The sequence below is a fragment of the Papio anubis genome, chromosome 2, assembly GCF_008728515.1.
Source record: "Papio anubis isolate 15944 chromosome 2, Panubis1.0, whole genome shotgun sequence".
NCBI classification, from domain to species: Eukaryota; Metazoa; Chordata; class Mammalia; order Primates; family Cercopithecidae; genus Papio; species Papio anubis.
Genome location: NC_044977.1, coordinates 28152466 through 28167868, shown reverse-complemented (window position 1 = coordinate 28167868; position 15403 = coordinate 28152466). Strand labels below are relative to the sequence as shown.

Sequence of the window (15403 nt, the reverse complement as noted above, 5' to 3'; positions counted from 1 at the left end):
ATTTATTGAAAAGACTGTCCTTTCCATACTGTGTGTTTTTGGCAACTTTATTGAAGAACAATTAACCATAAATGCATAGATTGATTTATGGGTTCTCCGATCTGTTCCATTGGACTATATGTTTGTTTTTATGCCAATACTTTGCTGTTTTCTTTGCTATAGTTTGTAGTGTATTTTGAAATTAGGTAATGTGATTCTTCCAGCTTTGTTTCTATTGTTTTGGCTATTTGAGGTCGTCTGTGGTTCCATATAAATTTTAGGAATTTTTTCCTAGTTCTGTAAAAAACACCATTGGAATTTTGAAAGGGTTTACATTGAATCTGTAGATAATTTTGGGGACTATGGACTTTTAACCAAAAATATCCTGTGTTCTTCCAATTCATGAACACAAGATATTTTTGCATTTGTTTGTGTCTTCAATTTCTTTTTCAATGTTTTATAGTTTTCAATGTGCAGATCTTTTACCTCCTTGGTAAGTTTTATTCCTATCTATTTTATTTTATTTTATTTTTTGATGCTATTATGAATTGACTTCTTTTTTGGATAGTCCATTGTTAGTATATAGAAATGTTACTAATTTTTTGTGTTTTTTTAATCCTGCAAGTTTACAAATGTATTAATTCTATTTTTTGGTGGTTTTTAGTGTTTTCTATAGGAGATAGTTTAACTTCTTTGTTTCTAATTTGAATGGCTTTTGTTTCCTCTTTTTGCTGATTACTCTGGTTAGGACTTTCAGTACTATATCGAAAAAAACTATTGAGAGTGAGCATTCTTGTCCTGTTCCTGACCTTAGAGGAAAAGCTTTCAGTTTTCAGTTTTTCACCATTAAGTATGATGTTAGCTGTGGGCTTGTCATATATGGCCTTTATTATGTTGAGGTACCTTCCTTCTATAGCTACATTGTTGAGAATTTTTATGATGGATGAATGAATGGATGTTAATCTTGTCAAATATAAAGATATTTATATCATCTTGATGAATTGACCCATTTATCATTATCATTATGTAATAACTTTCTTTATCTCTTGTTACAGTTTTTGACTTATATATATTTTATCTGATGTAACTATAGCTGTTCCTGCTCTTTTTCAATTTCCATTTGCGTGGAATATCTTTTTCCATTTCTCACTTTCAACCTGTGTATGTTCTCAAAGCTAAAGTGTGTCTCTTGTTGGCAGCATATAGTTGGGTTTGGTTTTTCTATTCATTTGGCCACTCTGTCTTTTGATTGGTGAACTTATTTCATTTATATTTAAAGTAATTGTTAATAGATACAGACTTACTACTGCTATTTTCTTAATTGTTTTATGACTTTTTAAAAAATTGTTTGTTTCTTTCTGTCTTCCTTTGTGATGTGATAATATTTTGTAATGCTAGGTATTTATTCCTTTCTCTTTATCTTCTGTATGTTTACTAGAAGTTTTTTCTTTGTGGTTACCATGGGGCTTACATAAAACATCTTGTAGTTACATGTTTATCTTAAGCTGACAAACCTCTTATTTTTAAGCTGGCAATAGTTTAACTTCAACTACATATAAAAACTCTTCATTTTAACTTATCTTGTCCCCACATTTTATGTTACTTATGTCACAATTTAATATTTTTTAATATTGTATATCTATTAATCCATTATTATAGCTACAGTTATTTTAAATAATTTTGTACATTAACTAATATTAGAGTAAAAGGTGATTTATGCACCATTATTACAGTATTATTCTGAATGTGACTATGTTCTTGTCTTTTCAGTGAGTTTCACACTTTTATATATATTTGTGTGGTTAGTTAGCATCCTTTTGTTTCAACTTGAAGAACACCCTTTAGCATTTCTTGTAAGGCAAGTAGTGATGATAAAGTCCCACAGTTTTTATTTGTGTGGCAGTCTTTATCTCTCCATTTCTGAAAGGCAGCCTTGCTGGATACAGTATTTCTGGTTGGTGGTTTTTAGTTTTTGTTTTCTTTCAGCACTTTGATTCTATCATACCACTGTCTTCTGGTCTGCAAGGTTTTGCTGAGAAATCTGCTCATAGTCTCAGGAGTGTTTCATTATATGTGACAAGTTACTTTTGTTTTGCTGCATTCGAAACTCTTTGACTTTTGAGAATTTCATTATAATGTGCATTGGTGAAGATCTCTTTGTATTTGATCTACTTGAGGTTCTTTGGGCTTAATGAATCTAGTTGTTCGTTTTCCTCTCCAGATTTAAAAGCTTTCTGTCATTGTTTCTTTAAATAAGCTTTCTGTTTCTTTCTCTTTCTGTGCTCCTTCTGTGACTCCCATAATGTATATATTGGTAAGCTAGACGATATCCTATAAGTGCTGTAGGCATTCTCCATTCTTTTCATTTGTTTTTCCTTTTTGTTCCTCTAAATGAGTAATTTCAAACGACCTGTCTTTGAGCTTACTGATTCTTCCCCTTGATTGCATTTATACTTTCCATGGAATTTTTCAGTCCAGTCATTGTGTTTTTCAATTCCAGAATTTCTACGTGGTTCTTTTTTATGGTTTTTATTTCCTTGTTGAACTTCTCCTTTTGTTCATGTATTATTTTTCTCACTTTGTTTAGTTGTTCTCTTGTAGCTCACTAAACTTTTTTTTAAGATCATTGTTTTGAATTCTTTGTCAGCAATTCATAGATCTCCATTTAGGGTGGGTTTCTAGGTGGTTTGTTTTATTCTTTTTATTCTGTTGTGTGTTCCTGATTCTTCATGATTATTATAGCTTTGCATAAGTGTCTGTACATTTGAAGAAACAGTAGTCCCCCTCCTCCATATTTATGTACTGGCTTTGACTGGGCAAGATCTTCACCAGACATCTTGGCTAGAGATTTTAGGCCTTCGTCCCTCACTGCTCCAGCTGTTCAGTTTGTTTGTGTATTTGTTTCAGAAACCTGTAATTTCTTGCTTTCTCCAGTGTCTGATTTTGTTACTTTGTAGATCTCCATTTCTTTAGGGGTGGTTATTGGTGTTTTGTTTTGTTCCTTTGGTGGTATCATATTTTTTTGATTATTCGTGATCCTTGTGGCCTTACATTAGTGTTTGTGCATTTGAAGTAGTACATCTTTTAGTCTTTATAGGCTGGTTTCAACAGGAAAACCTCTTCAGCAGTAAGCTTGGTCAGAGATTCTGGGCAGCCCAGCTGGCAGTGTCCACTGGCAGGATTGCTGCTGGAGTCTTGGGGCATGATGGCTTGGTGGCAGTTTCAGTGCACATTCAGGCCCAATTCCTGGGTCCATGAAGATTAGCTTGGAGGCTGTATACACTAGATCTTGGATCCACATGGGCAAGCCTTGGTGTCTAAGTCCATGGTAGTGGACTTAGTGAGGGTATGTCTGGATCCTGGGGCCATGAAAGTCAGTCTGTGGTTAGGATCTACTGGAACACCCTTATTGACTGGGTCCATGGGGATAGTTCTGGGGCCTGGGTCTGTGGGGACTAGACTGATTATCGGGATGGTCCTGGAGTCTGGGTCATTGGGGGTAGGCTTGCAGTCTGGGGCTGCATGTCTGGACTGGCACTGGGGCAAGCCTGGAACCTGAGGTTATAGGGCCATCCTGGAGTCTGGAGCTGTGGGGGTTTGTTCTTTTCTCAATTCACTAGTTTTTTTCCCCCAGTGTTTCTAATAACCTGCTTAATTTTTTCCACTGAGTATTTGATTTCAACTGCTATATTTTTTAGTTTTAGACATTTTATTTGGTCTTATTTCAAATCTGTATGTCCTTTTATCAGAGTGGTTCATTGTTTCTAAAGTTCTTTCCTTTTTACCTTTGACAATAATTTTTTTTTTTTTTTTTTTTTTTTTGAGACGGAGTCTTGCTCTGACGCACAGGCTGGAGTATAGTGCTATGATCTCGGCTCGCTGCAAGCTCTGCCTCCCAGGTTCATACCATTCTCCTGCCTCAGCCTCTCTGAGTAGCTGGGACTACAGGTGCCTGTCACCATGCCTGGCTAATTTTTTGTAATTTTAGTAGAGATGGGGTTTCACCGTGGTCTCATTCTCCTGACCTTGTGATCCACCCGCCTCGGCCTCCCGAAGTGCTGCGATTACAAGTGTGAGCCACTGAGCCTGGTCAATAATTTTTAACATAATTATTTGATAGTCTCCATCAGATAGTACAATTATCTGAAAATCTTGGGGGTTTCATCAAACTTTTTATTATATGTGCTCAACTTCATTTTCCTATATGTGTTTTGTAACTTTGGATTTTAACCCCTTCAGGGTGCCTTATGTAGGAGAACTTCTGGTGTTTGGGTTTAAGGTGTTTTTTTTTCAATGTAATTTTGCATTTTCCTACTCCAAGGGTTGAAAAGGTATTTATTATCAGAGTAAAAAAATCATTGTGCTAATTTCTTGGATATTTCTGTACCATTCAGGTAGTATAATTTAAACCTTAAATAATTCAGTGGTACTGGATCATTAAAAAAAATCTGAAGTAGAATTTGTCTTCACTCACACCAAATCAGATGTACTTTAATTTGATATCTCTCTTTGCTGGTAGGTGAATTTTTCAGTCCTCCTTTTTATTAAGGGTAAGATTCTTTGGAGGTTTGTGCCTTGCCTTTTTATCCATGTGACTATGAAAATACCGACTCTTACAATACCAAGACTTGTTTCCTCCTTCCGTAAAGATGGCCAAGCTATGCATGCATTCACTTATTGCTCAAGTTTTTGGTGCCTTCTATATGTCTTACTCTCTTTAGGTTCAGCTCTCATTCAAAGGATGTTTGTGATGGGAACATTTTTAGGATATCTAGTCCATAATACTGCTAACCCCAGATACCCCTTGGAGAGTTTTTGCCAGAATCAAGTGAAAGTCCAGATATAAAAGTGCTTTGAAGACTAATAAGAATTTTTTATGACTCCTAAAAAGATGTGTTTATTGAGGATTTTAATTTGGGAACTAATTTTCCTATAGTCGGGGCTAACTTGCTTTTCTTTTTTCTCTCTTGATTTAGGGATGCACTCATTTTGATACAATGGAACATAAGAGCTTTCATGGCTGTGAAGAACTGGGCCTGGATGAGGCTCTTTTTCAAGATCAAGCCTCTTGTTAAATCTTCAGAAAGAGGAGAAGAAATAGCTGGACTGAAGGAAGAGTGTGCACAATTACAGAAAGCCTTGGAGAAATCAGAGTTTCAGAGGGAGGAACTGAAAGCAAAGCAAGTATCCCTCACTCAGGAAAAAAATGACCTGATTCTTCAGCTTCAGGCTGTGAGTAGCCACACCATTTGTTCTTTAAATCAAGTTTTTAATTAGACTTCCTTGTTAATCAGGCAGTGTTGACACGGAAGTAAAAAAAAAATAGATGCATGTGCTTTTCAGATACCAAAGGATTTTATAACAAAGACAATGAAAACAAGGAGATACCCTGTTTCATAGTGAAGTGATTTCATTGGCAAGATGTCTTTTAAAAAGGGACAAATTATCAGATGGATTTTTACTGTATAATAGCACATCATGGAGGCCGGGAAGCTCTGGTTCTTAATTTAAAGTTTGTATGTAGCCCATAACCCATTAGCAAATCAGCAGACAGGATTTTAGTAGGTCCCAAGAAAAGCTTGACTGAGATCTTCAGGAATGTTGCAGTGTGCTTCTAGTCAGATATCCTGATTTTGGTCTCCCTACTGCCCCTTCCTGGGTCCAAATCAACATTACTAATGAGTTGAGTTTTTAAAACAGTTCTTAACCTTGACTTTGTATCAAAGTCATTTGTGAAACATTAAAAAAATAAAATAAAGATGCCTAGACTCCACTCTCAGATATTTTGATTAAGCAGACTCTGTGTAGGTCCAAATAATCTCTATGGGTGACACTGATATCCAGTCCAGATTAAGAACCGTTGTCTTTAAAAAAGCATCATGTCGCTTCCCGGGTGAGCAACCCTCAGATCATATAATATGTACATTTTTAGACTCCAAACCCTTGGTTTTGGTATTCAAGCCTCTGTCTACAGTATGATGCTAATGTGTCATTACTCACTGTCTTTCATGTTACTCCTCCCTAGCCACCTGGACTACTGTGATCCCAAAACAGCCCAAAGGGCCAGGATGAAATTTTAACCACCTTTATAATACTTTCCTCTCTACTTAGCACAGTGTTAAGTTGGAAAATTCTGTGTTCAAATATAATTTTTCTTGCTTTTTAAATAAGAAACAACAGTTTTTCTTATTTTTAAACTTTACCAAAAACAGAGAAAATTTAGTACTTTCAGACTGACACAAGTTATTCTTTTATTGTTATTACTCTTTAATATTTTGAAGCTGTATTATCTACCAGCATGCCAAGAGGCTGTATTTTATGTAAGACTTTACACCCAAACCCGCATTTCTGATACATATTTAACATAGCAGTGATTCTACAACTTCAGTGTATACCAGTCTTACCTGGTGTGCTTGTTAAAAATACAAATTCCTGGGCCCCATTTCAAAGCTACTGTAAGAACTGTAAGAATCAGAATTTGTAAAATATTTTGGCTTAGGGAAGAGGTAACTTTGGTTGACACCCGGCCTCCCAGTTTCTATCATTCTTCCTACTGATGGAAAGTAGCCAGTGCTACCTGGGTTGATGCAGGAGATAGAAATGGACTCAGCTTGTGTAGGGCATGGTAGACAAAAGCTACCATGTCAAAGTAGCAAAGTAGCTACCATGACAAAGGTGCATGTCAAAGATCATCGTGGGGAGCATGGGAAACACATGGAAGCAAACTCCAGAGCAAACCCAAGAAGGCTGAGATGAGTTCAGATTGTAACTGTGATAAAGAAGTTGACAGAGCTATCATTATATATTATTATATATAATATCTATTTTATGATTATTTGTTTTAAGTGAGAAAGCTAAACACAAAATAATCAAAAAAAAAAAAAAAAAAGAAATATTTTGAAATCCTTCTTTGCTTAGTCAAAATTCCACTAGAACTGAGTGACCTCGTTCCAATTAACATTGTGAGTACGTCAGAAAGCTGCCACTGGGGAAGGAATCTTCCTACTGCTAAACTGCCACACCATTGCTCAGTCAGCCCCCAAATCCTGCTGTCACGTTTAATGAAGAGATCAATGATGGTCGATTGGACTGTCCTCTTTGTTCAGTGGTGGTGACAGGTCTTGTATACAGGCTGAATGGAATGCAGCAAAAACTGTTCTGCTTGTCAATCTGGGGTGAACTAAGATAAAGTGTCCCCATTATTTCCCATACATTGGAAGCTTCTCTGATTTGCATTCACCATTCCTAAATGTCCTGATACTCCTTTTTTATTTAGCCCCTGTTTTGGGATTTTCAGTGAAGTTGTACATTTATTATTCCATACCTCTCTCCATCTGTGCCTCTTTGAGCCCCGTTTGCTGGGTAGGCAGCCATTCTCCAGCCAGGAGCTACTCAGAGGCCAATAGCCTGGATTTTTACCTCCCCCCAGTCTCCCACTCTTGATCTGATTAGCAGACACAAGTTAAGTGAGGCAAATGGATCATTAATACATTGCCCAAACTGGCATGTTGTGAAGGATGGATGAGGTCTAGAGATGGAAGATGAAAATGTATGTAAAGTTATATTACAGCAAGACCAACAACGATAAAGAGCTTGCTTATGAAGAAGAGGTTTTATTCAGCCTCTAAAGAAGACAAGTTAGAGGGGTTTAAAGTTATGAAAGGTGCTCTGTAGTAAAAACCCCCTTTACTTTTTACTTGACCCATAACACACTTTTTACTTGACCCATAACACAGGAACAATGGGTCACCCAGTAAGAGCTGGAGGCAGTGCCTGTGCAAGGATAAAGGAAAGAGTACTATATGCTCTTTGTGTAACTTTGTACTATCAGAATCATTGAGGCAAAAATTTTAGTTCGAAATAACAGTGAAATCTAGTTAGTGACTTGCAAATAAACTTATGAATTCTAAATTTAGCCTATGAATTTAAAAAACATAGCTCAATTTATTAGAAGAGATGTATATTAAACATGTACATCCGTGCACTTGTAATAGTTATAGTGCAATATTCTGAGGGAACTCTGCTTTCTTAAAAGATTTTTTGAGCAGTTATCTACCTCAAACTCTGTGCCCGCATGGATGTTTCCAGAAGCTGTGGTTTAAGCAGCACACCACTGATTTTTGGAGGCACGCTAGCTCCTTTAGGCCACCAGGATTCTATTAAGTGCTTTAGAAGAGGTAATCTAATCTACTGAATTGGCCTGAGAGATCGAAAGCACCTCCAAACACAAGCAACTTCTCCACTTCTCAGTGATCGGATCAGGGACCTGGGAATATTATTGCAGCTGTTTAGGAAAGGTAGGTGAAAGTGCTGGGCAGAGGGCAGGCAATTATCTCTTTGCTATGTGTTAAGCAGCATTTTCGCCTAGCTGATAAATTACTTCCAGCTGTTGGCAACAATTTTCTCCTCATCATGGCAGGAGCAAGAGACACTGGCAAATGTTGAAGAGCAGTGCGAGTGGCTGATTAAATCCAAGATCCAGCTGGAGGCCAGAGTAAAAGAGCTGTCGGAGAGGGTGGAGGAAGAAGAGGAGATAAATTCTGAGCTGACTGCCAGGGGGCGGAAACTCGAAGATGAATGTTCGGAGTTGAAGAAAGAAATCGATGACTTGGAAACAATGTTGGTGAAGTCAGAGAAGGAGAAACGTACTACAGAGCACAAGGTACTTTTTCCATAATGTTAGTTTAGAAGGCCTAGCAGCCAGAATTCCACTCTCAAATCAGGTTTTGGTATCTGACTTGCTCTATTTAAGTTAATTAACACAGTGGCCTGCAACTTTACAGCATTGAGAGTCAGAACTGGCACAAAATATAGGGTCTGATAAACTATGCTCTCCCAATTCAGATTTCCAGTTTGAACTTATGGAACCTTATTTAACTTCCCAAATGAAACATTTTCATTTGTTCCAATCCTATTGCATCTGAACTCTATAATAGAGTAAAATGGTTTCATGGGGCCTGTAAGAACCCTTTTTTTTTTTTTTTTTTGGAAGGAGAATGAGCATGATATGGTTTGCTAAAAGATAATTTGGGATGTGCCTGAGTCCCCAGCTGTGTCATTGATTTGGAGTTTGACCTTGAAGATGTCACTTTAATTCTAGTTAAGGACTTTCGTGTTTTGTTTGTTTTGGCTGAGAGTTTGTTTGAGGGTTTTAACTTGCGCATCTGTGTGTAGATTGAGGACAGTGAGGAGTCTGCATCAAGCCTCTGATACAGTCTCCAAAGTGACACTGTAATTTTGGCAGGCCATTAAATAGCACTCTTATTTTTATTGATTCCCTTTCATAAAAAGCACATGGGCCTGATACAGTCAACTTCCACGTTTGCATGTTTTATCAGCTGGAACCCTTCTTTAACTGCCACTTTCTTGGGATACTGAGGCACAACACGATCGGTACATGCCATGATTCCTCAAAAGAAATCGCAATTGCTTTTAGTGTTGTTACTGTTATATAATAATGTGAATTAAATTGGCCATCCAATTTAGTTCATATTAATAATGTTAAATAATTATGAATAATGTTAATTATTTACTCATATTAATGTTTAAACAGAATACTCCATTTCCTGACCATGACAGATAACAGATCATTTTTGTGGGAGAAAAACTAAATTTAGCTTTAGAAAGTGTATCAGGAACTTGGCTAAATTCAGCTCTTTATGACACTGGATACCTCATGCTTTGTTCTGGACGACAAAAGGAGATGACCCTCAGTATTATGCCCAACTTTCCAGCAGTGGCTTTAATGAAGCTGTCATCTTCTTCCCACAGGTCAAGAACCTGACTGAGGAAGTAGAGTTTCTAAATGAGGATATCAGCAAACTTAACAGAGCAGCCAAAGTTGTGCAGGAGGCCCATCAGCAGACCCTAGATGACCTGCACATGGAGGAGGAGAAGCTGAGCAGCCTGAGCAAAGCAAATCTGAAGCTGGAACAGCAAGTTGTTGGGGTCAGTAACGGTGTATCTGGTTAGTTAGCTATCTGTCGACATATATACATAACTCCAGTTTTAAATTCATTAACTTATCTTGACACTTTCAGGAAAACCTAGTAGCAGAGTTTTCCTGATTATTCAGAATAAAAAGGTTATTTTTTTATACACAAAACCACGACAGTATAAGAGAGGTCTCTGCATATAATCTATCAGTTTTTAAATGCAACTTTCATTCAACCCTGGACGATAGTAAAAGAACATTAAGATGCATGGTAAAGGGTTATCACTCTAGGTGACTGGCTTTCCCCATATCTCCCACGGAACCTGGTGTTTTGTGCTACAGATATGCTGGTACTTTATTTGACACTGGTGTTGAAGGATTCGTTTTAAAGGCCGTGTGTGTTTCCAGTGGTGTGCTGAGATTTATTTATGGTTGAAAGATACGTGAGGCACAAGCTGTGTTCTACCTACACTATTGGAAATTACTTTTAAGATTCTAGAGATGATGCCCTTGTTTTGCTTCTAAATGCCCTGTGAAATAAAACTGTTTCACACCAGTTTCAATGTGTGGGTTCATAATTCTTCCTTTTTCCCACCCCAGCTGACATAGTGTATGCTATGCATTTATGCTCACAGTAGTCCCCACTTTTATAAAGTGTAGCCTTTATAAAATTGTTGACAAGGGTGGTTAGGTTTTTTTTTTTTCCTTGTCTGCTGCTCTTTCTTCCTGCCTCTATATAAGTTTCTTCTATTACTTATTCGTTGTGTTACATTTCTTCCTATTTCCACTAATTACATATCTCACAAAGCCTCAGCATAAGGATTTTTGGGTGTTTATATATGTGCATGTATATGCACATCACACACACCTGCCCACACCCACACACCCACACATTTATTCTCTCCTGGTGTCTTAGTCCATTCAGGCTGCTATAATAAAATACCATAAACTGGGTGGCAAATAAATAGCAGTTTATTTCCTACAGTTCTGGAGACTGGGAAGTCTGCAATCAAAGTACCAGCAGACTTGGTGTCTAGTGAGAACACATTTCCTGGTTTATGGAGGGTGACTTCTCCTTGTGTCCTCACATGGCAGAAAGAACAAGGAAGCTCTCCAGGTTCTCTTTTATAAGGACTAATTCCATTCTTGGAGGCTCCACCTTCATGCCCTCATCACTTCCTAAAGGGCCCACCTCCCAACACCATTGCACTGGGGATTAGGATTTCAACATATGAATTTGGCGGGGACACAGACTTTCAGTCCACAGAACTCAGTGTTCATCTACTTTCTGATTTTTACATATATCCTTTCCAGAATTTCTCCCTCCCTCCCAATTTGAATTTCATCTCTTTGGCTGGTTACAGAGCATATCTTCCATTGTTTTAAAGTAAACGTATCAATAAATAAAAAGCCATATTGTGACTGTTATCTAGCTTCCTGGAAAATTAACCTCTATATAATTCCTGGCAATACTAATCCATACAAAACTGGAATGTTCTGATGGAGAACATTTAGTGAGGAACCAGAATATGACATGATGTTATGAACTAGAAGAGGGTACCAAGGTGGTGACGGAGCTTAAAAATCATGCCATGTGAGAATGTGTTTGAATGGGCCAGTGATGCCTAGGGTTATTCCAAATTATTAAGGATGATCATGAGGAAACTGATTTGCTTGGTGTTGCTCCAGGGAGCAGAGCTTGTGCTTGTGGATAGAATTTACAGGGAATATTTTGGCTTCTTGTGAAGAAGCACTCCCAAGTAAATGGACTTATCCACCCGTGAAATGAGCTGCCATGTGAAGAAGTGAGCTTCCTATCATTGCAAAGAGATCAATCAAGGGCTCACTGGCCATTTCTTGTTGGTTCCTTCCCTAAGACAGAACTCATATTCTGTAATTTCTAAAGTTTTCTTCCATCCCTGTGATTTCTGGATTCTTTTGTTAACCTATTGACATATGCAATATTTATTTGGAAATATCTATGTTACTGGGCATCATTTATAGAATTTGTGCTTGTGTCTTTCTTTTTCCAGAAGGTAAGTGGTTAATGAACACATCTAGTGAAGTATAAACTCTACCTATTTATTTGACTAAATAATGTCTCCTTTTGTCAGCTTGAGGGTGCCCTTGAGCAGGAGAGAAAAGCGAGAATTAACTGTGAAAGGGAACTGCACAAACTGGAGGGCGATTTAAAGCTGAATCAGGAAAGTATGGAGAACCTGGAAAGCAGCCAGCGACACCTGGCAGAAGAGCTGAGGAAGTAAGCCACCTTTCTGTTGACATGAGATTCTTGGAGACCTTATATTAGAAGGAACAGCTTTCTTGTTTCATTTATCCTTAGGACTCCAGGGCCAGATAGCTCAAGACCCAAGGCAAGGATAACAAACCTAGGAAATGATTTTTTTTTTCTTTTCTGGACTTTATTTTATAGTTGTAAAGAGACTAAATGCATAATCTGGAAGGACGTAAAGAAGAAAGTATCTGACTAGCAAATGAGAAAGAATGGTGTAAGATATATGAGATGTAGACTATTGGGAACTTGCAGCTGTAAGTCAAAAAAATAAAAATGACTCTCTTTTTTACTCATGAGACCAATGGCATAAAATGTAAAAAAAAAAAAAAAATCCTCTTGTGAAGACTTACATACTCTCTGATTACCTAAATAATATATGTTTGTCAGACATAACTTAATATTTATATAGGAATTTTGGTGAAATAATTTACTATATAAATATTAAACCTTAAAATCTAAAACAAGCCATGAAAATGATCAAAATTAGGGAAACTTTCAACTTATTTGGATTCCTTACACCCCAAGGAACTCAGAGCAAGACGGCTTTCTCAGTTTAGTTCTACTAGTCAGTGACATGGGTTTTCTCACCTTCTCCCTTTTGTCATCTTCCTCTGTTTAACTAGACTTTTTTTTTCTTTTAACCATTAGGGTTACATTTATTTAGATTATACCAAATAAGAGAGGAAAACAGTGAGGATGAAGAGTAAGATAGGTCAGGTTGCTGAGGTGGGTAGATCATGAGGTCAAGAGATTGAGACCATCCTGGGCAACATGGTGAAACCCCCATCTCTACTAAAAATACAAAAATTAGCTGGGCGCGGTGGCATGTGCCTGTAGTCCCAGCTACTTGGGAGGCTGAGGCAGGAGAATCGCTTGAACCCAGGAGGCAGAGGTTGCAGTGAGCCGAGATCGTGGCACTGCACTCCAACCTGGCGACAGAGCGAGACTCTGTCTCAAAAAAGGCCACATTAAAGATGGTAGTATATCAATGGTTGAGGCCCACAGTGAAAGAGGAAAGAGAGTCCATTGACCAGCTGTGAGCGTCTGGCTTTCTTGTTGGTATATACATATATGCTATTATACATGCTTTTGGTGAGACTTGACTCATATTCTGCTAATAAGTTACTGGGCTTAATAGGTGTCTAGAATGATGAAACAAGCGACCTTATGAATGGAATGGAATAATTAAAACAAAATGATGATAGAGTTCCCTTAGCATTCAGTTGTGAAGATTGTGTTTCAGTACAAATGATAACCAGCAAAGTGTAAATGATACTCTATGTCATGTAGGCCACAGGTCAAGAGTTTTAGCATTTTATAAATCCATATTTTTAAAAAGTTGTAACTTTATTAAAAAACTTTTCCCCTAAATAGACCTATGTATATTTGAAACAATAAGTGATAAAGGTGGCATTTCAAATTAACAATGACAAGAGATGTAGTAAATGGTATTGGAATTATTGGCTATTAATTTCCTGAGGTGAGAGAAATTGCTACCTCATACAATTTATACACACAAACTTCAGTTGCACTAATTAAGTCAATATCAAAACAAAGCCATAAAACCATTAGAAGATGCCAGATTATTCACAATAGCCAATATGTAGAAACAACCTAAATATTCACCAATGTATGAATGTATAAAGAAAATGTGGGGGGGTGTGTGTGTGTGTGTATGTGTATATATATACATACATACATATACACAAAAACCTATTGAAATAAAAAATAAAATTTTAAAAATGAAAAAACCCCCAAACACACACACACACATTCATACATACATCTGTATACATATATATACACATATAAAATATACATACACAATGGACTATTATTGAGCCTTGAAAAGAAACCCCTGCCATGTGCAACAACATGGATGAATTTGGAGGACATTATACTAAGGGAAATAAGCCAGTCACAAAAAGGAAAAAGACTGCATGATTCCACCGATAGAGGTATCTAAAATAATCAAATTCATAGAAACAAATTCATAGAAAAGTGCTTGCCAAGGGCTGGGAGGAGGGAGAAATCATGGAGAGCTGCTGTTCAATGAGTATAAAGTTGGTTATATAAGATGATTAAGTTCTAGAGATCTGCTTTACAACATTTTGCCTGTAGTTAACAATACTACATTTTGTACTTAAAAATTTAAGAGTAGAGCTCATGTTAAGTGTTCTTACCACAATTTAAAAAAAATTAGAATAAAAGATAGTCAATAAGTCTTAGGAAATTGACAGGCTATGTCTTCTTGAGCAAGTCACAAAAAGCCAAAGACAAAAGGGAGACATTGATATATTTGACATCAAAATTTTAAACATGTGGCAAATGCCAATACAAATAAAATGGAGACAGGTTATAAAGTGAGAGAAAAATTTGTAACACATATAAAAAATGTCAAGAATCCAAGGAAAATCTATAACTAAATAATTAGATGAACACATCTAATAGAAAAATGGGCAAATAACACAAACAGGCGGTCCATTTGGTTTATTGACCATTTAAATATACTAATAGTTGACAAGATGCAGTCATTACTAGTAAATGAGGGCATTGCAGATAAAACAATGAAATAGTAATCTATTTTCTAAGAAAATTTCAGAAGTATGATATTAAGAATAAATGTAGAGAAGCAATGATCTCACACTGTTAGTGGAGAGCAAGGGACGGGGCTATCTTATTTTTCAGCACTTACCTATACATTACCCAGCAATTTCCTGCTCAGTATCCACTCTAGAGAAACACTCTCATGTATACAAGGGGCATGGTTATGAATAGTGTGATTTGTAAAAGCAAAATATTAAGGAAAACCTAAGTGCTTATTGTGAAATTCACAAACTAAGGAATGTCTAAATTGTGAAATACTATGTCATAGTTAATTTTTAAATGGAGTACTCTGTGTAGGCTTGTGTAGAAAAATATATTATTGAATTAATAATAATATAATAATTATCTTAAAATATAATAGCTTAAGATTTTTAAGCTTAATATATTGATAAAAATAAATTATCAGGCTGGGTGTGGTGGCTCATGCTTGTAATCTCAGCACATTGGAAGGCAGAGGCGGGCAGATCACCTGAGGTCAGGAGTTCAAGACCAGCCTGGCCAACATGGAGAAACCCTATCTCTACTAAAAATACAAAATTAGTCAGACATGGTGGCACGTGCCTGTAATCCCAGCTGCTCGAAGGCTGAGG

The 15403-nt window shown here is 36.9% G+C and overlaps 1 protein-coding gene across 1 annotated transcript in view; it reads left to right on the top strand.

Moving 5' to 3' along the window:
- MYH15 (myosin heavy chain 15) overlaps positions 1–15403 on the top strand; it is a gene marked incomplete at its 5' end in the record, with an annotated part of 128320 nt that overhangs the window by 61159 nt on the left and 51758 nt on the right. Inside the window, 4 exons of the mRNA XM_031661601.1 lie at positions 4956–5211; positions 8399–8641; positions 9751–9927; positions 12028–12173. Coding sequence (XP_031517461.1) covers positions 4956–5211; positions 8399–8641; positions 9751–9927; positions 12028–12173 — 822 coding nt within the window. The remainder of the gene's footprint in view (positions 1–4955; positions 5212–8398; positions 8642–9750; positions 9928–12027; positions 12174–15403) is intronic.